The sequence below is a fragment of the Ochotona curzoniae genome, unplaced genomic scaffold (assembly GCF_017591425.1).
Source record: "Ochotona curzoniae isolate NIBS_2020 unplaced genomic scaffold, NIBS_Ocur_1.0 contig_4105, whole genome shotgun sequence".
Lineage (NCBI taxonomy): Eukaryota > Metazoa > Chordata > Mammalia > Lagomorpha > Ochotonidae > Ochotona > Ochotona curzoniae.
In genome coordinates, this window is record NW_024466129.1 from 9262825 (window position 1) to 9287549 (window position 24725).

Below are 24725 nucleotides of genomic sequence, written 5' to 3' on the forward strand. Positions count from 1 at the left end.
GCCCGGGCCCGGTGTGATGGCCTAGCGGCTAAAGTCTTCGCCTTGCATACCCTGGGATCCTATATGGCACTAGTTCGTATCTAGCTGCTCCACTTCCCATCCAGCTCCCTGCCTGTGGCCTGGGTAAGCAGTTGAGGATGGCCCAAAGCTTTGGGACCCTGCACCTGTGTGAGACCTGGAAAGAAGTTCCTGGCTCTGGCTTAGAATCAGCGCAGCACCGGCCATTGCTGTCAATTGGGGGAATGAATCCTTGTACGGAAGATCTTCTTCTCTGTCTCTCCTCCTCTCTGTATATATGATTTTGTAATAATAATAAAAAAAAAATCTTAAAAAAAACCACAAACAACTGAACTCTTCTTTAAAAAAAAAAAAAACCTCAAAAAATTCAACAATGAACAATGCTGACACATTCCTACATACATTGCTACACACTACATAGCAGTAGCTGCCAGCTGACATGTACATGCCCATGTTTACTGCAATGGTACTGCCAACCAGCTGAAACAGGAAAGCAACTCAAGCATCTAGCGTCGGATGGACAAGCAAAATGTGCTCTGCCCATAAAATAGAAAATAAAGGAAATTCTGATACATATTACACAATATGGGTGAACCCAGAGACTATGCTAAAGGAAGTAAGCCAGCCACAGTCAAATATTTTATGATTTCACTTACATGAAGTATTTTCCTATGTATTTTTTAGGTATTTTAAGTTATTTAGAGAGTACAACTGTACTCCATCAGCTGACTTCCAGCAGCTGGCAAGTACAGCAGGCCGGAGCAGGGACCCACGTGTCGAGTCTTCACCTGCTGCTTCAGTTGGAGTCAGGACTTCACCCCAAGCACCCTGATACAGCCCATGGGCATACCAGCCTAACCGCAGCATCAAGTTCCCTACCACCATCACCAGTGCACCTGTTTTAGGATACCTTTTCCTGCAGTACTGAAATCCTGAAGGTCAGCTATGGAATCACACGTTATCTCCCTTGCGAATTTATGATCAGCTTCTACATCTCAGTCTTGCAAGGTTGGGTCTCTAACACCCAACTGCCTGCTCTCTGACCCTCTGACCGTCAGCCGCTTCTTGCCCCTAATCATTCGTTCAGATCCTGCTCCAAGGTTCTAGGCACCTTGCCCAGCTGTGTTTGGAGTTGTACTTGTTCTTTTGGCCTATTTGTAAAATATTCATACCTTAAACTACACAGTTCATACTGACAACGTATACTCCGACACTAAAAACGAACAAACAAAAACAATTCCAACTTTACACAGCACAATGACTTGAAATAAGGAGATAAAGAACTGCACTGATTCAACTTAATGTGCGTCTACCAAAACAAAACGTTAGCAGTATCAACCTGAGGTTTAGGCTAAGGAGTACCGTGTGAGTCAAGTATTCCAAAGGCGATTTAACTGACACTATTTACTGCAGAAACAATGCGTCCTGTAAACGAGGCTTGAAAATCAATGGTAAGTTAGAAACGCACAGGTCACTGAATGATCTAGTAAAATGTGAGATACTAAATATGGCTTCAGGAGCCAGCACTACGGTGTAACAGGTTAAGCTTCTGCCTGCAATGCCGACATCCCACATGGAAGCCGAAAGCTGAGGAACCAGCCCTGCTCCAGCCCCAGGAAGAACGAGGCAGAAGCAGGGCTTCACGGCGACAAGGTTCGAGAGAGCCCGGCTGCTCTGTAGGACAGACCGTCACTGCAAGGGAGCTGGGACAGAGCTCAGCTAAGAGGCTGCCGCGCTGAAGTGACTCGGGTCCCTGCAGATCCTCAGTCACGGCAACTGTTGACTAAAGCGTGTGAAATGATTTTACTCTCCCACAAAAGGAACCCTACCACTTGGAGAAGAACGTGAAGCACCTTGCTTGTGGACACGTGAACAGGACGAGGTCCTCACCTGAGCCTCTCCCAGGTCGTTGTTGACCACGGTGAAGTTGAGCCCCAGCTCCTCCACGTCGCCCTCGTAGCTCTTGAGAAACAGCAGATTTTTATAGACCTCGGGGTCCAAGGAGGCCAGGTGGTGGATGTCGACATCCGCACTCGTTCCGAGCAGCTTCGAGAGAAAGAAGCCAGCAAAAGGCAGCTCCACCAGCATGTTTTCATAGAGAGCCTGAAACGAAGAGCAACGGACAAAGGCCGCCACTTAACAGAAACAACTTCTGATGCCTTCTTATAATAAAACGATGCATGTTCAAAATGACATTAACAGAATCCCCCCAATTTTTTCCTGTATTGTGACAAAGAGGGTGGTAGCTGATAGTCTTTATGTCACGCCAGGCCACATTTGAAGAACTCGCTGCACATATTCAGTATGTTGAAAATTCGAGAATAGACTATTTAGAGGCTGAAATGGGAATGAAGAGCCAGACCGTTCACACACAGAGGCTGACAAACCTAGTCCATACAACCAGAGCGTCTCACAGTTCCAGATGCTCGACAGGAAGAGCCTCTGCTGCCTCTCGGCTCCTCGCGTCTCCAGTGATCCCTGATGGTCCCCGATCTATAAAGCATCACTCTTTCCGCCTCCTCACAGCGTTATCTTATAGTTGTGTGTGTATCCACATTTATATCTAAATTTCTCTTCTATGAAATAACAATCACTGGATTTTTGGAACCCATTCCAACCCAACATGTCCTCACGCTAACACGATTACATTAGCAAAGACTTATTTCCAAACAAATCCACATTCACAGGGACATGACATTGGGACTTGCACATAGCTTTTTTGTGGTGGGGGTAGAGAGGCCCCACACCTCAACGCTTTTTTTAAAAAAAAGATTTATTAATTTTTATTGCAAAGGTGGATATACATAGAGACAGAGAGGAAGATCTTCCGTCGGATGATTCACTCCCCAGGCAGCCACAACAGCTGCAGCTGAGCCAATCCAAGGCCAGGAGACAGGAGTGTCTTCTGGGTCTCCCATGTGGGTGCAGGTTTCCAAGGCTTTGGGCTGTCCTTGACTGCATCCCCAGGTCACAAGCAGGGAGCTGAATGGGAAGTGGGACTGCCGGGATTAGAACTGGCACCCATATGGGATCCTGGTGCGTGCAAATAGAAGACTTTAACCACTACACTATCACGCCAGGCCCCACAGCTCAACTCTTACAGCAAGCAGAACATCTCTGTTCCTGTAGGTAGTCCACTTCCCCTTTGGAACACAAAACCAGTCACAATGTGTCAACAAGTGATGGCTGGCTCCAAATTTGGACTCCATGTAATTTTACATGTCTAGAAGTCTTTAAGGGGGTTGGCATTGTGGCATAGTAGGTAAAACCACACTGCCCACAACACCAGCATCCCATATTTGTTTCAGTATGTGACTTGGCTACTCCATATTCTATCTGGCTCCCTGTTAATGGCCTGGGAAGAGCACTGGAAGACGGCCCAAGTATTTGGGCCTCTGCCAATCAGATGAGAGACAGGGTTGAAGTTCCTGGCTTTGGCCTGGTCCAGTATTCCTACGAACATCAGGGGAATAAACCAGCAAAAAGAATACCCCCTTGGTCTTGCTCTCTTTGTATGGAACCGATTCAGAACAAACAAACAAAAACATTTAAAACTAAAACATTTAGCTGATCTGAAGCCAGGAGCAAGGGGATTTTTCCGGGTCTCCCATGTGGATGTAGGGTTCCCAAGGACTTGGGCCATCTTCCATTGCTTTCCCAGGTCATAAGCAGAGAATGGGATGGGAAGTGGAATGGCCAGGACGGCGCCCATATGGGATCTTGGTGCCACAGAGTGGAGGATTAGCCTGCTCTACCATCACACTGATCATTTTCAATATGATTGCTATTGTTATTCAGGTTGATACAATAAGGTATCCCACTGAGGCTTTAATTGTTATTATCACAGATTAAATCAAGTGTTACCATTACTTTCCAGAATTTCCCTAGCAAAAGAAGGCAAAAAAGTATAAATACACAAGGTTTCCAACACAATGCCAGAGGTTTACCTCATATAATAAATATTCCAATGGCGTAGGGACACTAATCCAAGAAAGAACAAAAGACGTGCTGTGACATTTGCAAAACTATTTTCAGTATTTTATTCTAACAGTGATTTGTATAGAAGCACAAAACTTGTTAAAGTTTCTTAAACACTTGGCCTGTCTGGACATTTCTCTAATTTAACATAAAAGAATGAACATTTAAAAATCATCAGGAAATTTAGATTTCCCCTCAAATGTCATTTTTGTTAGAATGTCTAACCTGAAGACAGACAGATATTTACATTCACCACATGAAATCTTCTCCCACACTCCCAGGTCAGAAAAGCAGGACTATCCCCAGGCGGTGGAGAACTTGAGGTCTAGTCCTAAAGCACAAGTCACCTCCAATTCCCACCAATCGTGCTCGAAGGTCCCTTGGACAGAGGACCTTATGACCACAGGAAGGATGGACAAGGCCGGAGGACAGATCAACCCCACATGGCGCATTCCCATGATGAGCCCTGCTACAGAGAGAGGCCGTAACGGACTCCTTCACCCCACTGTGGACGCAGCTCACCCACTGCCACAAGAAAATCAAAACCTCACTGTCGCTAACTAAGAAGGCATCACCAGACAACATCACACACACTAAATGTGAAGCCTGAGGATTTTTAAGACAGATCTGCATGAATTAAGAAAAAACAAAATACAACAAACGAAAAAACAGTGCCAAGAGAAGCCACAGAAGTGGGCCAAGGCTCTCTGCTAGGTAAGCGGAAGCACTGCATTCTTGTGGTTTTTATTTCTGATTTCCAATACTAATTATTACTCAACTAATCTGGGTAATAACATAAAAAAAAAAGGTCTCTAATGAAGGAATGAGTAACAAAACTGCAAACAACACGTGGCCATCTACTGATAATATAGTTGTATTGAAAAGCCAGTTTGCTTAAAGTTAAGAATGGTTAACACTATTAACCTGCAGCACTCCTGAACAGCATCGCTTCGAAGTGAATGATGAGTTCAAAGCCAAGAATAACATCCTGCATAAAACTCCATGATTGATTCCAGGTGTTGCAGAAAAGCCCTCATTTGTACAAAGACTTTAAAAGTAAACTGGAAGTGTAAATCATGTGATGTTCAATATAGAAGGTCATTGTTTGCCATTTCTGCATTAGTAACAATAAACCAGCAAAATTCATTTAAATGTATCAGAGCTACCTGCATTTTAAACAGAAATCCCACTGTGACTCATAAAATGTAAATGCGTAGGTATAATTTTTTACATAGGGCAGGTTTAAACCTTCAGAGCATTGAATACACAAGCACTAATAAATGATAGCACTAAAAACTATGATCGCATCAGCTAAATGGATTATAAATTAAATTTCCATAATGTATGCAACGGAGACTCCAATGTAAGCATAAATCAAGGTATTTTCTAAACACAGGTTAATTACACAACTTCAAAAACTGCCTATTTTTTATGCAAAATAATCCACTTAGCATTTTTCACATTGGCCTTAATTCTCCGTCAGCTGCTTCATGCTCGTTCTTAGAAGCGTATCAATAACTGCTTGTCATGAAAAAAATAGCAATAGGTATATGGAAAAAACCTCTAACATATTTTTCAACTGTCTGTCTTTTATGAGTGTTTATAGCTCGAAATTGTGCCAAAATGATTTGAAATAAAAAGGATTAATTATAGTAGAAGCCTTTTAATATAAGTGAGTGCAGTCGCAGTGCAATTAATGCAGATTGTGGCTCTATCAGGAGAATAAATGTGAGCCACTTCACAGGCCACTTCTGTTTGCTGCCAAATAACTTCAGTAATTTACTACATTAAGAATCAATAAAAAAAATAATGCTTTTCAAATGCATCCCTATCAATCTTCAGGTAGTTCTGAAGTGAACATTTATAACTTAATCTAAAAATTATATAAGAGATGATGTGTCTTGCTTCAAAGTCATCCTAATGAACAAGAAGATAATTTTAATTATTTCAAATCATGCTACCCACACAAGGCTTAAAAAAAAAAAAAAAAAAACCATGGTGTGGTATTTGGGTTAGCATTTAAGATGCTCAAATTCTGCATCAGAGTGCCTGGGTTTGAGTCCACGCTCCCGCTCCTGACTCCAGCTGCACGATAAAGTGACCTTGCCAGGCAGTGGTAATGGCTCTGTTCCCTGGTTCCCACCACGCACGAAGGAAGCTCGCCATCCGATTCGGCAGATCCGGTCCTGATAGTCGAGGGCATCCGAGGAGTGATCAAGGCTGGGAATGCTCTCTTGCTCTCAAATACAACAATAAATTTAAAAATGTAAAATAAGAGCATTTGAGTACATTATTAGTAGCATACTGGTCAACAGTTTTGCTTTGGAATTACTAACTGGACCGTGGCAGTCACTCTCCCTTGCCTGGGACCACCAGTGATTTGATAACTGCGCTCCTGTCAAGCAGGCCGTAGAGCTCATCTCCAATGCATCAGTCCAAGAATAATACATGGCACCCATTCACTTAATACATATTTCTAAGTGCCACTTATATGCTGAGCACCACTTTGCACACTGGCATTTGACATCTACATTGAGCTGGTTTGCCAACAAAAAAACTATTCTTTGTTTATACTTTCAGGAGACATAAAGTTACATGTGCCAGCGGGATTTATTTTAAATTCTTGACCTTCACAATCCTATTTCAGAGATGATCCTGAGCACGCACTTCTGTCCACCCAGCTCCCCTGACACTGAATTAAACATCTGTGTGGCGACATGGAGCTTCCCGTCAGTGGCCATTGCCAGGGAGGACGTGGGGCCTGGCCCTCACTGCTTCAGCCCTGCTCTGCCACCGCACGTAGGACAATGTTTCCTTAAACAGGAGCAGGGTTGAGTGGAATTATTTACTCATGCTTCAGCAAGTGTAACTGAACAGAGTCTAAGTGTTAAAGACAAAGGAATGATCTAGTAGACAGCCCTGGAAATCCTGAAATACTACACAGGATGCCAGCACTATTTCCATGTCAGTCCCAAGACCGTCTCCATGGTTCCTAGACAGACTGCTAAAATCCCAGCAGGCACCAACACCAGCTGACCATGCTCCCAGGAAGGTGCTGGAAAGCTGAGCAGGCTCCTCCTCCTCTTAAACTTGCTTTTATTTCAGATAATCTGCAGGAATGCTGGGTAGGTGAAGGTGCAAATTCTACATCTAACAGCTTGCTTTCCGCACTGGATACCTGGAAACCAATCCATGACACAAACATCATTCCTACCAGCTTGACACTTCACTTGTGCTGCTAGTTACACGGCCGCCAAGCTCGTCTCTCCCTCAACCCCTGCCAAAATCCAAAAACAAAAAACAAAAACAAAAAAAACCCCAAAGAACTTAATATCTTCATGACTCTTTGGGAGCAAATTCATACTCCCATGACCAGCCATAAGCAGCAGACATCTGAGTGTTTCAGAATGGTGACATCTCTGCTCCTGAAAGACAGGGGAAGTTAAAAACAAACACAACACTGCTGTCTGGTCCTAGGATCTCTCTTAGAACCAAGGGGAATACACCAGCAGGCAGATCCTGGGAGATCCTGGAACAGCACATGGGCCATGAGTACTGACTTTCCTGGGACTGAGCTCTCTGGACCGGCTGCAAGCAAAAGGAAACATTTCCTAGGATTAAGAGTTCCTGTGCCATACAGCAGAATAAAATACCAGAGTTCAGAAATCTGCTGAGATGGTATTGTGGTACAACAAGTCCAACTGCTGCCAAATGAGTGAGGGTTTGACTCCTGACTGCCCCGCTTCCGAACTAGCTCCCTGATAATGACCCCACGGTTTGGGCCGTGTGCCCATGTGGCAGCCATGGATGAAGTTGCAGGCTCCTGGTTTCAGCCTGCCAGCCCTAGCCTTTGTGGCCACCTGAAGAGTAAATTAGAGGAGGGAAGACCTCTTGCTGTTTGCCTTTCCTTGTCTGTCCCAGCGCGCACACAAACACCCCTCCCTATAGCTCTGTCTTTAAATTTTTAAATAGATCAGTCCTTTCTCGCACTCCAGCAACTCTCACATTTTAGTATGTATCAGAATCCCTTGGAGGGCTAGGTAGTTCAAATTCTAGAATTTCAAATTCAGTAGGCCCTCTGGTGACGCTACTGATCTAGGAACCATCCTTGTCCAACAGCACCGTCATCCGGAACACAGCATCTCACTAATTTCTCACACCTGCTCCCTGGCAGCCATGTCCCAGGAAATGCCCTCCCTTTGTGTCTTTGATATGCTACTCGCTGTACCACTGCTTCAGGACTGACCCCACGCCCTCAACCTGTAGGTGCTGGTCCGAGGGCAGCAGCAAATTCACTGAATTATTTCCGGCAGCATACAGTCTTGCTGTATTTTCTTCAATATTTAAGAGGAAGCCCTTTTATCTCCATTATGCTCCTGAATCCAGCTGCTTCTAATGCAATGATGGCTTAGGTGACTGAGTGGCTGTCACACTGACCGAGTTCCCAGCTCACGACTATGGCCCTGGCAAGCGGCTCCGGCAGGCGTTCAGGGAGTGAACACGTACTCGGGAGCTCTCACTGGGTTTCTGTTCATCTCCCTATCAAATCACATTAGGGAAAAAGAATAATTCAAACGTAAGCCTTTTTTCAAAGGCAGAAAAATACTTTGGTGATTATCAGACAGTTGCTAGAACTGCGAGAATACAACTTACATGTTGGAATCAAGTAAATCCAGTAGTACCCTTGCCACATGCTACAAAAGCAGGTTTCACATTCAAAATGGGTAAAATTGGACCCAGTGAGGTAGCCTAGTGGGTAAAGTCTTTGCCTGCCATGTGCTGAGATCCCATAAGGGCACTGGTTCTAATCCCAGTGTGGCCCTGCTTCCCATCCAGCTCCCTGCTTGTGGCCTGGAAAAGCAGTCAAGGATGATCCAAAAAACCCCTTGGGAACCTGCGCCCCTGTGGGAGACTCCTAGTTCATGGCTTCGGATCTGCTCAGCTCTGGCCTTTGCGGCCACTTGGTGAGTGAACCAGCTGAGGGAAGATCTTGCTTTCTGTCTGTCTCCTTTCTGTATATCTGACTTTCCAAAAAAAAAAAAAAAAAAAAAAAATCCTAAAAAAGAGTGGGTAGAATTCAAATAAGGCAATGATTTACAAATGAATATCTCAATTTCTTTCTCAATTTCTCAATTTCTTTCACTTCAAGTAGAAAGCCAGTAGGCGCAAACTCCTAATGAATGGTTCATTCAAATAACAGGGAGAGGGCCCGGCGCGGTGGCGCAAGCAGTTAAGTCCTCACCTAGCACGCCTGGGATCCCATATGGGCGCCGGTTCTATCCCGGCAGCCCTGCTTCCCTTCCAGCTCCCTGCCTGTGGCCCGGGAAAGCAGTCCAGGACGGCCCAAGGCTTCGGACCGGCATAGCATCGGCCTGTTGCACTCACTTGGGGAGTGAATCATCGGACGGAAGATCTTCCTCTCTGTCTCTCCTCTCTGTATATCCGCCTTTCCAATGAAAAAATAATAAAAATAAATCTTTTAAAAAAAAAAAAAAACAACAGGGAGATTCGGGGGTAGCTTGCCTGTGACGTCGGCTGGGATCAAAGCAGACAAACATTCCTCCAACCGTAAGGAACACTGAGCACGAAGCAGAGCATTATCCACTACGTGCTGAATGCTGCGGTTACACAGTCAAGGCCAAGGATGCCCTGGGCTCCCAGATGAGAGCGCAGGCAGGTGCAGAAGCCCAACCACACAACCTCGTCACCAGCTTAGGCTTCAAAGCAACAGATACAACAAAGAAGTCTTCCCACTTGAGGGATGAAGGCAGTCAGAATACTGTGTGTACCTCAGCACATTCAGGGAGCATTCACTACACAAACTCTGATGATAAAAACAAACATTTAAAAAAAAACTTTTGAAAACATCAAGGTAAGCCGTTAACTGCCAATATTACACTTTATGACACATTAGCGGCAAACTGAAATACAAAACTATAAACCATGCAGAAGTTACACAATCTGCTAATTAAAATTTTGAAATATATGGCCAAGATATTAGCAAACACTGATTTATAGACATTCTGCACCAATTAAATCAATATTGTGAAGTCAGGAAAAAAGGGAACCATTTTCAGATAGAATTCAAATATGATAAAGGATTTGCTTCAATAAATATTCTGAACTTAATTGACTTAAATGGACCTAGGTGCTTCTATCTATTAAAAAAAAAGTTCAGGTTGACATTACCACATCCTTGAGCTGTTTATTTATTCCCTGCTTGGAGCCTGATTTACAGGCAATAAAACGCAATCAAGAGGTACACCAGGAGCAGGAATCATCTGCTAATGGAACTTCTAATTGAGAAGTGACCAGTGACATGAGGTAATTCTTCCTAGGTAGGATCACTCTTGAAGACCTCTTTACACTTCATCACAGTAAACAATCACTAACATATGCATTAAGGAAAATTTAAATACATTATGACCCAATAAATACCATCATCAATCAATACACAGTTTTCTTCCCTTAAAGATTCAATGTTCAGGTACTACACTACTAATGCTATACTATGACATGGACTTAGGTATCGACAATTTTTAGTATGCTGGTACAAAGCTTAACCATTTATAATCAGATGTTTCACAAACTTTTAGTACCTTGGGAATTTCCATGCAAAAAGTATATCACTTTTAATTTATGGAAATAAATTAACTAATGAAGTCTGTCTAAACTTCATAATATTAAAAAGCCTTATTGAGATGAAATTTACATAAAATTCATTTTGGGGCAAAATATTTGCCTTCCTAGAGGACTTTTCTGGGTAGAATAATTGCAATCCGTTATCTTCTGGCCCTCCTGAATCTACCACTAGATAATGAGACATGATATTTATAACAATTTAAATCACAAGCAGAGGGTGAGATGAGCTTATCCCCAACTGACTTACATGTTGATACTGAGAGTGGATGATTTACACATTTAGAAAAAAAATATATTATGTATATTTCACACACAATATTTTAATAAGATTTAACAAGAATAAAATGAACACAGTCTTCTAGTCTCAAACTATGTGAGGACACTTCGAGTCTTTCAGGTAAGTTAGCAATCAAATGGCTTACTATCACTTTTGTTCCTTTTTGTTATTATCAGTTTAGAAGGTTTTTAATATAAAGATTTTAATTCAGTCAGAAGTCTGTGTGATACTCAGCGAGGAGAGAGATGTCATTTCCTATGAGCACAGACACTAAAAACAGCACAGAGCTCTGAACTGGGAACGATGGTACATTTCTTAAAATTCATTAAAGTGAGAAAATGTTCCGCTTAAAATAAATGTTTGAAATGCTACAGTGTATATGACCATGAGGTCAAGCTGGAACCATTACTAAACTTGTAGAATACTAAAGATTTAGATTATCAAAGTACTGATATTAAGAATCTCAAGAAATGAATATTAATTTGACCTATAAAATGCATCTCAGACATGAACAGAAGTGAATAAAAAATAAATACATTTTTAAAAAATCCACAATAGACTAATTTCTTTCCACCACGTCTCCTTTCATTAGGCTTTAGGTTCTACTACCGTTAACTGTGAATGAACACACATATACACCAGCAAGCTACCCCTCAGCATAAAGCTACAGCAACCCAAACAGTGCTGCACTGGCGGAAGGCGAGAGACAGGTTAGAACTGAGAGAACATCAAGACAGTGAAGGCCACCCAGAGGACATGAAGATGTACAAGTCATTAGTTGCTAAGGGATTTTAATTCACCATAAAAGAACAAATAATACGACAAAAAATGAAATTAGAAAAACAGACAATGGACTTGTACTGTTTGCAAAGACGCAGAGTTACGGGCCCTCAGGCACTGCTGCTGGGGTTGTACACAGTTGCAGACATTTTGACACAGAATTATCCTAGGCCCCAAAACTTTCACTTCTGGGTGAAAGTGAAAAACTTTGTCTATAGAAAAGTTGTACAGAAATGTCCATAGCAGCATTATTGTTAAAACCCATAAGCAGAAGCAATTCAATCATCAGAGGAATGGATAATCAAAAGACAATCTAGCCCCATAATGGAGCACTATTCAGCCATAAAAAGGAATAAAGTTTGGATACATGCTAAAACATGGATGAAACAAGAAAATCAAAGAAGCCAGTTAATAAACTGCACGGTTCCCTTTATTTGTCAAAGAAAACTTTCTCTCCAACAATAAGTTTAAGTCCTAACCTAAGCATGTGATTATCCTGGATATAGGTCTTCTCAAATAGTCAAGTCAAGGTTAGCCTCAGTCACATGATTATCACGTGACTGGCAGCCTTATTTCCCAAGTTTAAAATTAGTATACAGAACAGATTTATGCACTCCACAGGTGTAATCAAGAAGAAAACCACCATTCCCCTACTCTCCTTCCTCCCAATACCCCCTTCTCCCTTCACTATCTTCAGCATCATTTGCACAAGTATGTTAATCTATGCTACTTTCACAGACTTTATTTACCACTAATCATAATATTCAACAAGTAAAAAGTAATACCACCAAGGGAGTATAAATACAGACTAAACATGACAATCATAACCAAAGTGAATATCTGTTTCATCCTACACATTTTCTATATTTCTATATTTGCTGTTACATACCTCTGAGAGTACAGTATTTGTCCGAGACTGGCTTACAGTGCTAAGTGTATGTTTTTCAGTAAAATCCATTTTGTTGCGAAGGACAGGATTTTATTCTTTCTATGAGTGAGTTGTATTCCATAGTATATACATACTGTATTTCCTATATCTAGTCATTCATTCATGGGAATCTGGGTTAATTTCATCTTAGCTACTGTAAACTGAGCTACAATAAACATGGGTTTTCAAATAACTCTCATTTGCTGATTTCCTTTTATCTGGCTAAAGTCCCAGGAGCGGATGCTGAGTCACGCAGATCTATTTTCAGAGCTCTGAGGAATTTCCTTATTGTCTTGCATAATGGTTGCGCTAGTTTCTATTCCTACCAGCAGTGGATTAGCATACCTTACTTCCTCTGCAGCATTTGTTCTTTGTTTTTCAGAGCACAGTCATTTGATCAGCTGAAGTGGAACACCTCCATGATTTTTACTTAGACTTCTTTGAAGCCTAGTGATACGGAGCATGTTTTCAGATGCTCACATGTTTCATGTGGATCATTTGTGTTTCATCATTTGAAAATCATCTGTGCCCAGGGCCCATTTCTTAAACGGGTTGTTTGCTGTTTCCTGAGTTATCTCTATATCCTGGATACTAGCCCTTTATCAACAGCACCATCTGACAGTAACTCGCTCTCGTTCTGCTAGCTGCCTCTGCACTTGGTTGTGTTTCCTTTGCACCAAAAGCTCCTTACCTTGCTGTGATCACTCTGCTTCAACTGCCCTACTTCTGGAATCTTTTCTAGGAAGTTTTTTCCTGTATGGAGCATTTTCCTTTAGTCATTTGATGCTACCAAGCTGTAGGATCCGGATTTTGATCCATTGTGAGTAATTTTTGTATAATGTATAGTGTAGAGGTCTTGTTTCATATTTTCGCACACACTGTTCCACTTTTCCCGAGCACCATTTGTTTAAGACACCGCTCATTTTCCTTGGATTCATTTCAGGCCAACTGTCAAAAAGTAGTTGGCTACAAATCTGTAGTTTCATTTCTGGAATTTTTGTTTCGTTTCATTGATCATTAGGCTTGTTTCAGTACCAGTACCAGGCTGTTTTGATTACAACTGCCCAGCAGTAGCAAGCCTAGTACTTTGCTATCTCCAGCTTTAGTTTTGGTGTTTAAAACTGCTTTAGGTATTTTATTCTGGCAGTATGAGTATGAATACTGAGGGAATCCTTGTACTTGCACCATCCCATCACATAATTATCCTTAGTGCAATGAAGCATTCAAAGGAAAACCAAGAATCATTCATAACGGTCCAGGGGAACAACACAGATGTTTTCCTGCCATTCTGAAAAGGCTGAGGTCAAATTTCAGTTCCTGATCTGAATAATCATTACCTACATTATCTAGTATTACCTCTTATTAACATCTTATTTAACGAATTCGCAAGGAAGTTAACAGAGTATAACAAGCAGCACAATCCCACAAACAACAGATAATAAAAAATAACAATATTTTTTTGACTAGATCTGACCTGGAAAGACATAACAGGCTGCCTTTGATCCCCAAAACACACCCACAGGGTGGAGGGAGGATGGCTCTGAGGTGCCAGTGTTGCCAGCTGCATCCTTACTGATGTTCCATATTTGAATGGCTGGGAACACTTCAAACATTTCACCATTAAATACAAGGTTTCCCCTAAGTTACTAATCATCAATAATGTCAACTACGAGTAGCTCAGCAATATGTATAGTTACAGATATCTATGCTACCAGGTAACTACTGCACAGCTGGTATAAACAGCATGCTTCCTAGATCGGTCTATACTGGATAAATAATTCTTGGTACATGTAACACATAATGATGAAATGTAGTTATAAGGCAAAAAAAAAAAATATTCTTCAGAGTTCACTATAAATTACCAATGAAAATTAATCAACCATAAAGAAACAAAATGTAACAGTGTAATCTGGAAGCTATTCTATGCAGACTCCTTTACCTTTCCAAGCATTCGGCCTAGGAAGTAGTAGTGTCTGGCAAACGAATCTCCCACAAGCATCTGTGCAGCCGGGTTGGGGTACAGAAGCCCTTCATTAGTAGTCTTAAAGAACCCCTGGTTGGGGTTAAATCCTGATTTCAGTAGTTCATTTAAAAATTCTCTGAAAATACCACCACCATCAATTCCAGCTTCATCCAGGCCATGGGCATTGAGTAAATGCACACGAATGCGCTTTTTCAAATCAGGTTCTGTTCAAGTGAAAAGGCAAAAGAAGATGTTTAATTAAAGTCATTGGATAAACCAGTAATCACAAGAATTTTAGAGAAGGGGAGTAAGAGGAATATTAAGGACATTTTAAAACACGACTCAAAGACGCAATGATATTAAAAAGAAATAACGATTGACGGAGACACTTCCCATAGTATGGTATATTTACAAAAGGATGTACTAAAAATGAAGATGGGAGAAAGAGACTGAGAAAATGTAAGGTCATTACCCATATTCTAAAGGCTGTGACAGACTAAAACATTTGCAGAGAAAGGGACTGGAATTGGAATGTAGAATGGCACTAACACATCATTATTATAGAGAAAATCACTGGCAGCCAGTGATGTTAGTATTAAAAAGCTGCTTGGAGGGGGAAAATCAGTGCTGCAGAACCTATATGGCCTTTTGAAAGCTATACTGCTGAAAAGCAAAGAAGGTGGGGGGAATTAATGAATGGTTATATGATTTGCTGCAAAGATTAAAATTACAAAGCTACCCAACTAACACAGATTTCCCTAAAGAGACAGCAAGCCCCTCAACTTGTTAGCAGTGAATACAACAGGTCTTCAATACAGGCTTCACGGTATAATCCCTAAATAAAAGTCAGTAACAATGCGTGCTGGATTGAAACAGGTCACTCCATAGGTGTTCTGCAAAAGGAAAGATTGCAGGAGAGGGAGAGACGGGGAGGGCGAACAGGGGAGGGCCACCAGGAGCGGATGGACAGTCAGGAGAGAAGCCTTTACCCCTAAGAGCTGCCGTCATCCACACGGACCTGACCCGGGGCACGTGCAGGGCCCAATGATCTCTAGAAACGAGTTCAGCACAACATGTGATGTCAAGCTGCCAAGTAATCTTCTCAAAGCCGCATTTTTCTGATTATTCCTATGTACAAGTCACAGCTTCAAAGCTGCAGTGAAAGCCATCTATAACATCTTCACACAAATCAAACTACTGGGAGCTATCACCCAAGGTTCTGATTGCCAAGAAAAACAACCTAGTTGCTGATGAGACCAGACGGAGCCATCCCTATATTGCCAACACCAACAAAGGCATCCCCTGCCATGCCAAGTTATCCTCATGGAATCAGCGTAAACAATGCACATCACTTGCAAACTATCTACTAGGAAGGCAGAGCGACCCAGATAGAGATCAACAGAGAGGGTTTTTTTCCTATTTGCTGATTCATTCCCCAAAAGACTGCAACAGACTCGGCTGAAGCCTGGTTTCTCCTCAGCACGACGGCAGGAGGCTGGTTCAACAGCGGAGGAGGGACACAAACTGACACTATGCTAAGAGACACGATAGCACAAGCACTGTGCCACAGCACTGGCCCTGCAAGCTATTTAAAATCTTTTTTTTTTTTTAATTGGAAGGGCAGATATACAGAGAGAAGGAGAGACAGAGAGGAAGATCTTCTGTCCTATGGCTCACTCCCCAAGCGGCTGCAATGGCCAGAGCTGAACCAATCCGAAGTCAGGAGCCCAGAGCTTCTTCCTGGTCTCCCAGGTGGGTGCAGGGTCCCAAGACTATGGGCCATCCTCGACTGCTTTTCCAGGCCACAAGCAGGGAGCTGGATGGGAAGCAGGGCCACACCAGGATTAGAACTGGTGCCCTTATGGGATCCCAGCACATGGCAGGCAAAGACTTTAGCCATTACACTATCACGCTGGGCCCCATTTTAAAATTTTAAGCAGTAGATTAGGAAATTCTGAATTTCTTAATTGAGAAAGGTCCTTAAGAAAAAAAAAAACTTAAAAAAACCTTCTCTTCCACCAACACACACTCAGGTCCTAGAGCGTCTAGAAGCCCTCAAACGTGTAACATTCTCACCCTTTAAAGACTACCACCAATCTTTAAAATTCATTGTTCTATCATATGTTTATTCCCCAAAACTATAGATACAATCACAAATTCTCCAAACATCTGTAATACTAGGTATATGCAATAAACAAGGAATATAATTCTACGATTCTATTCAGGCTGCGAGGACTGCATATTCACCTAAGAGACATATCGAGAAAATCTACTTACAAAACAATAAAACTTAAGAATCGTAAGAATTGATTTTGAGGTACTACAGGACCTCTAAAGAGAAAACTATTTTTTTTAATTTAATTCTTGATGATGTTTACATAACTGAGAAGAATATACAAACTGTTTTTTTTCCCCCCAAAAAATAAGTTCACCTATAGTCCCAATTAGATAAATAGTCAGACAGGAGTCTTCATTTTTATTTGGTCTTATTTGAAAATACAATATCCTAGGAAACAGAAATTTGGCATGGTGGAGAGTTCACCCGAGGGTGTCTGGTACAGCAATGAAGATGCAGGTTGGGCGCTGGCATTCATACCACAGTGCCTGCATTCACTTCCTCACTTGACGTCAGATGCCAGCTTCTGTAAGACACAGCCTGGCAGGCAGCAGAGACGGCTCAACTGCTTGCGTCCCTGTTACCCATGACAGACCCGGATGAGTTCTGAGTTCTTAACTTTGGTCTGGCCGAGCTCAGATTTAATGAGCCTCAGGGGAGCAAACCAGAAAATGGATACGGCAATTAAATTATGTTAAATGACTCAGTTCATTACATTGGCTTTAGAGGGTGATGGAATAGATTAAATGACATAAAATTATATATAAAACAAACCCTGGAAAAGAGAGAGGGTATAGCTAGTATCAACTTTCTTCAACTGTTTCCGCATTATGACAGAATTGGCTCTTTAGCTAAGCAATAACAATCATTAAGAACAAGTGATTGTTTTCCAGGATGAAAATGGAATTGGTCCCCTAGAAGTAAAGCAACTGTTATTTCACATGTGACAGCCTACCATCAATCAAAGATGTGATAGGAGCTTTTATTTCAAATGAGATGCTATCTAAGCATGATTTGATGTAGTATAATGAAAACGATACTCTGAAGTTAAAATTGTTAACAGTAAGTTAATAATATCAAAACGTCTTAATAGCGACTGTCATGCATTAATAGAACATGTCACTGATGCCCAGATGCTTTGCAAATTACATGATTATTTTACTAGTATTACTATTAGGATAATAGATTCTTATAAACTTAGATTGAAATAGCAATTATTTTAGCATATATAATTTAGGCTTATAATTGATATTGATATGAATATAAACTTACATAAAAATATAAACTCTGTCATTGCTGGACAATGATTAGACTGGTACTCAATATGCTGGCATTCTATCAGAAAACCAGTCCTTCCCCTCCCCCCCCTTTTATATATATAAAGGAAAAAAAGGAAAGGCAGATTTACAAAGAGAAGGAAAGACAGAGAAACATTACCCATGTCCTGGTTTACTCCGCATGTGCGTTCAACAGCCAGAGCTGAGGTGTTCTGACACTGGGAGCCAGGATCTTCCTCTTGGTCTCCCATTGTGTGTGCAATGTTCCAAATTCTCAGGTCAATAGCAGGGACCTGGATGGGAAGTGGAGCAGCCAGGACACAAACTGGCACCAGGACGGGATCCCAGTGCTTACAAGACAAACATTAAACCAACTGAGCCACCACACCAGGCCCTAGAACACCAATTCAAGCCCTGGCTGTTCTGTTTCTGATCCAGTTCCCTGTTAATGTGTCTGCAAAGGCATTGGCAAATGAGCCCAAGCATTTGGGGTACCAATCACACGGGAGACCAGGATGGAGTCCCTGGTTCCTGGCTGTTGGGGCCATTTGGGGAATGAACCAGCGAGTGGATTACCCTTTCTCTGTCCCTAACTCTCTATTAATCTAGCTTTCACATAAGTAGACAAATTAACAATAAAAAACATGGAATGTAAATGACTACTATTAACACTTTTAGAATTATAGGCAGCTAACTCTAAGTTATATAGGCAGACAAAGGAGACAATATGGAGAAGAGTTTAATTTCTTGCCTTTAAGAGAAAAATCAGAATTTAAAAAAAGGCTTCCTTGCAATAATTCAATTTTAGAAACATGATTTAATAATACTTAATTAAATGTTCAAAATTTTAGTTTGTGTCATTATAGGAGAAGTCAGTGTGTCTTGAAGTGAGGGCACTGGCAAGGAAGCCTGGGTCCCATTTGCATCTGCATTTTTTTTTTTTTTTTGCAAAGTCAGATATACAGAGAGGAGGAGAGACACAGAGGAAGATCTTCCGTCCGATGATTCATTCCCCAAGTGATCACAACAACTGGTACTGCGCCGATCTGAAGCCAGGAACTTCCTCCAGGTCTCCCACATGGGTGCAGGGTCCCAAGGCTTGGGTCCATCCTCGACTGCTTTCACAGGCCACAAGTAGGGAGCTGGATGGGCATTGGAGCCTACAGGGGATTTCGGCATGTTCAAGACGAATAGGCCACCACGCCGGGCCCTGTACCTGCACCCTTGATTCTAGCCTCCTGCTCAAGAACCACTTCTGGGAGACAAAAGAATGATCAAGCAGGAGTGCCCATTTCTCAGATTCAACCTTGTCTAGCTCTGGACCACTGCGGGTATTTGGGGAGTGAATCAGCAGAGGGAATCCATATCTCCTTAGTAAATAAATGAGTAACATAAAATAAAACGAAATACCAAGTCACTACACAACAAGACAGTGGACACCATTTTTAAAAATTGTCACCTTTTAAAACAATTCCCGTACTTTCCTCCCTTCCACCATATACATACCATTTTCTGGGGAGAGTTTGTCATAAGCATCTTCATAAATGTAATTTCTTCTTATTGTGACATTAATTCCATCCAGAAATGGACCATCTCCTTGAACTTCTTGCTTATCTGCATAAATTAATCTTTGAAAGATCTAACAAATAGGGGAAGTTGTGGGGTGATTAGAAATAAGACTTTTTGCTGTAAAGATAACCAAAAGGAAAAGAAGCTAAATAAATTCCACAATTTCACAAATAATTGCCTGAAATTATTTTCACTGATTTTTATTTCTTTGAAAAAGCAAAGAGACAGAAAGAGATAGACAGAGAGCCAGATTTCTTTATCTGTTGGCTCACAGCATAGGGCTCACATGTGCCTCCAATAGCACAGATGGGCCAGGACAGGCCAAAGCCAAGAGGTGGACACTCCATCTGGGTCTCGTCACCTATGGCCTCTATGGTTTACATGGGCAGGAAACTGGAGGGAAGCCAGGAATCATTCTGATACAGGATTTGGGCACCCTAAGAAGCGTCTTAGCTACATTTGAAATATAGAGTTCATATATCAAATTTCTATAAATATATGTATAATATTTAAGTATTTCTCTAAAATTTTTTTTTCTATTTTATTTTTAATTTTATGGTACAGTTCCATACACTAATACTTAAGTATTTCTAATGCTATTACTACTGTAAGATTCCAAAACTCCTATGCTATAATATACGTCATTTACAAATTCCTAAACAAAAAATGAACAAAACTTAGCAGAGGTTACAAGGCAGAACACCTTTGTGAAATGTGCATTCGAATGCCAGTGTGACCGCCTCCAGGAGGACGAAATGAACCAGCAGAGGGAGCCGAGGCATTAAGCAATAGTGTGTATGCGGGCAGTTCCTAGTGAAGAAGGATCAAGTGCTTCATGCAACTCTGGACACATGACATGGCCTAGGCACAGGCCTGCATCCTATTACAGAGTTCCTCGTCCCAGTTCCTACTGCAGCTACCAACTTCCTACAGTGCAGATGCTGGCAGACAGAGGTAATGACTCAATGAGTCGGGTCAACTCTACCCATGTGGTAGCCCTAAACTCTACCCACGCGGTAGTCCAAAGCTCGTGGCGTCAGTTCTGGACACAAGGGGTCTTTGAACAGTGAGAGGATGGGAACATTCTTTCTACGTCTACCTCTGTATTTATCTTTAAAACAAAACAAACAAAAAAAGACAATCCTTTAATCCTTAGTACGTGTGAAAATACCCTTTAAATATCCTTTTTGAAGAAATAATTCAAAAACACAATCCAGTAATTTTCAGAAATCTGTCAAATGTATCTTAAACACAAATTAAACATATTGAACCAAAATGGAAAGCATGAAATTATAAACAGTTTTATACATTTGTGAAAATCATCAAGCATGGAATTGATAGCCATCTATTCATGCATATATTTATATATGTAAAGTATATATGTAGTGCTTGTGATACAACTCTAATATGATTTTATAGAAGCACCTTTACTCAAAAATTTCATTTTCCTAACTATGTAGAATTTACTAGAGAAAGAGGACTTTACATCTGTACTTTAGGAAATCTGCAATGTACAATGCCTTTCAATCAGTTGCAGATAAGAAAAACCACATTGTTTGTTTACAGCCGAACTTTCTAGGGTTTCTATAAATGTTAACTTCCACACCTAATAAGTGAAACAGAAACTGAAACAGAGAAGACACTTGCTCATTTTCGGGGCTATTTTTGTCTGGCTGACTTTCCAAACCAAAATGATGCCTGATGTCAACATACACTGGTTTAACCAATCAAGAAACCAACGACATACCTTCACCCGCTCCTCAAACGGAACCACAAACGGCAGTTCTGTCAGGATGGCAAGCTGTCTTTCCTCAGACACAGACAGCGGTGGGGACTCCAAACCCACTATAGTACATTAGAAAACACAATTAGTTCATTTGTCCCTTCCTTCCCATTTGCATTGCCAGTTGCTAAGGTCAGGATCAAGGGACATGTGCTCTATCCCTCCCCAGCGCACAGCTGGGCGTGGCTGTACAGTGAATACTCAGCCTTTTCAAGCTCATGTTGAGGAAGAGGAATGCTTTGTAGAAGTTTCATCAGTTCATTTATTAACTTTCATTGTGGTTGGTTTTATGCTCTGTAAACCAGTGAAGGCCAGAACATAAACTTTGTTGAAGTGTTCTGAACTGTACCGCATACTTAATCACTCAGATGTACTGAGGGAGTAGTGCTGACTTCTAACCATGCTACAAGTTAGAATCCAGTAACTTCCAACATCTGTAATGGCAACTGCACCCAAGGGAGCCAGTCCTTACAGCGTTTTAAGTGCATAGCTATCTCTGCACCAAGGAACCTTCTTACCCTTTCAAAAGCCCATTCGGCTTTGAATCCTAATATAAGCTTTGCTTATAACCTCAAAATACATTCTGGAAGGTTCAATTTTATAAGGGCATTAGATTGATTCCCAGCTGCTCCACTGCTAATGCCCTAGAAAAGCAGCAGGAGGTGGGCCCTGTCCCAGGGGGAGACCCCGATGAAGCTCCTAGCTCTGGTCTAAGCATGGTTCAGCCCTGGATGTTGTAGCCATTTGGGGAGTAAACTGGAAATGGAAGATCCTCTCTCTGCCTCTGCTTCTCCTTCTGTTGCTGTGCCTTTCAAATAAATAAAAAAATCTTTTAAAAAATTAATTAATAGGAAGTGGGAATAATATACCATTTTTAAAAAAGATGTGTTTTGATTGGAAAGTCAGATTTATAGAGAAACATCTTTTCTCTGCTGATTCACTCCCTAAGTAGGTGCAACAGCCAGAGCAGAGATAAGCTGGAGCTGCGCCAATCTGAAGTCAGGAGCCAGAAAGCTTTGGGATCCCACAGCTTTTTTGGGCCATCCTCAAATGCTTTCCCAGGACACAAGCAGGGAGTTGAATGGGAAGTTGGGTGTCGGGATTAGAACCGGCACCCGTATGAGATCCAGGCACATGCAAGGCAAGGACTTTATATGCTAGGTTACCATGCCGGGTCCAAAATAGACTTTTTAAAAAGAAGAAAAACACTAAATATCTTGATTTAGATTTAAATAGTAAAGCCTGTGCTCATTCACACAAATTTTATTCTCTACCTACCTTTAAAAAAAACAGCAACTTTTATTTAGCAGGTCAATTAAGCATGCATAAACATTAAGCTATCTGATATAAGAATCTAAAGCCAGATGTCTTAATTTTTACTAAAACGAACAGTAATCTCATAAGGAGAATTTTCACAAAACATCAAGCACATTAAAAGATATTCAACATTGTCAGCTGGGAAATAGAAACTAAAACACAAAAAGACATCATTATACAATTTATAATGGTTGAAGCATTTTTAAAAAATTATAATACCAAGTGCTCAGCTGGGATATAGATGAACTAAAAATCTCACGCATTGCTGACCTGAATGAAAAATGGAACCTCCACTACGAAAAACACTTACGCAGTTTTGCACAATGTGTAACAGATAGTTGCTATATCATTCAGGATTCCTACTCTTATATATTAATCCAAGCGAAAATTTTCAAAAGCTAACACAAAAATCTTTACCATGAGACTAACGAAAAATTGTTGAACCAAAAGGAAGCAACTGTGTGTTTGTGCAGCCTCACATCCCTTACATACATTGTGCTGAGTGAAAAGAAGCCAGACTCAGCAGACTATCAACACCTCAGGATTCCATTCAGACACCCGGGACACAAGGGCGGGGGAGAGGCCAGCCCCCGAGAACTCACCCTCCAGGGTGGACTGCAGTGGGCCGATCCTGCCCATGCGCCGAAACCGCCACACGTGCCTGGAGGCTGGCACGTAGAGCTGGGTGACCTGTGGGAACAGCAGCCTGGATTCAACACTTTCTCTTTCCAGCGCCATTGATCCCTGGTCAACGTCAATCGCAATCAGTCTGGTATTTATGAATAACGACCTGGTAATCTCCCATGCCCCTTTCAAGCCTTTCTCTCTTATGCTGGCTACCCTTTAAGGTTTAGGATAGGATATTTCCATTTAAGGCTTTTTGTAATGTTACTAGCTCATATCCCTTATTTTTTGTTCTTAAGCAAGCTGTACCCAATTGTAATTATATTTTATTAAGGTTCAGCCGACACTTTTTTCTTCAGCAAAACTTCCACGAATAAGCAAAAGATGCAGTGATGCGTATTCCAGCATTAGTCTTGGTCAAGGCCCAGGGCCTAACCTGTTCCTGGAGCAGTACATCTTAGTCTATGCGACAGGAGTGCCTCACGCCAGGCTGCAGGGCCTGGCCCGGGCTGGGAACCAGCTGCCATATCCCAGCCATTTCTACTCTCAGCCTGAGCCTTGGGCCTTGGAGCCGCGGACTCTGTTGGATCCATCACCATCTTTAGCATCAATGGGCAGAGCCAGAAGCGATATCTTCATTTAAGGATGAACTACCTCATGAGGACACAAAATTGTTTAGGTAACTGTTCTTCCTTTTCCATAAATGTTTCCTCTAATTCTCTCCACTCCCTGCCTTCCACCCCCAGCACTCTGAAATAGCACAGTAATGGTTTTCTCTGAAAAATAAAGATAACATTTCAAATCCATTGTGAATGTTCTTCGCATTTTCCAATGTGGTACTCATGGAATCTGATTTGGATGCAGAGCTCAACGGTATGCAAAGTTTCTCTGCTGCTTCAGAAAATCACACACAAGCCAGAAGAACTGAATATACACTTATTTTTTAAAACCAGTAAAAGCTAAAGATTTTTCAGCACTAAATAATAATCATAAGGTTTCAATAGATTTTAAAGTTTAAGATTAATAAAATTAACACATAATTTAGTTCAATAACACGGTATTAATACTTAGTTCTAATGAATTAAACAACCTTAAAGGGCTTAATCACCCTATAACTTAAAAGATGGAAAAAAATTCTAAACAAAAATATTGACAAGGAATTTCAGTAACACCTTATCTGCTTTAATATCTTCCTGTTCAGACAGCCAGTGGTTTGGAGGACAAAAATTCCTTCTTGTGTCTCTGGACTTTAACATTTTCACTAGATTTGTGATCACCTGAAAGAAAGACAAGGTGTGTGTTACACAAAGAAGTTCAGAAATGACCAGATCAAAAGCAAGCAACAGCCCTGAGCAGCTGTCAGCGGAGCGGGGGACGCTCCGGCACCTGAGCACTCCAGCCAAACAAGCCTCGGGAAACGAGACCTGGCCAGAGGCCCCAAGAGTTGACAGAA

At 41.5% G+C, this 24725-nt stretch overlaps 1 protein-coding gene across 2 annotated transcripts in view; it reads right to left on the reverse strand.

Moving 5' to 3' along the window:
* Positions 1 to 24725, reverse strand: part of UBE3C (ubiquitin protein ligase E3C) — a 106013-nt gene that overhangs the window by 23060 nt on the left and 58228 nt on the right. For both annotated transcript variants that reach the window (XM_040984370.1, XM_040984369.1), the window contains exons 14-19: positions 24445 to 24549; positions 23251 to 23338; positions 21296 to 21393; positions 19486 to 19618; positions 14563 to 14810; positions 1909 to 2121 (exon numbers count right to left, since the gene is read on the reverse strand). In XM_040984370.1, coding sequence (XP_040840304.1) covers positions 1909 to 2121; positions 14563 to 14810; positions 19486 to 19618; positions 21296 to 21393; positions 23251 to 23338; positions 24445 to 24549 — 885 coding nt within the window. The remainder of the gene's footprint in view (positions 1 to 1908; positions 2122 to 14562; positions 14811 to 19485; positions 19619 to 21295; positions 21394 to 23250; positions 23339 to 24444; positions 24550 to 24725) is intronic.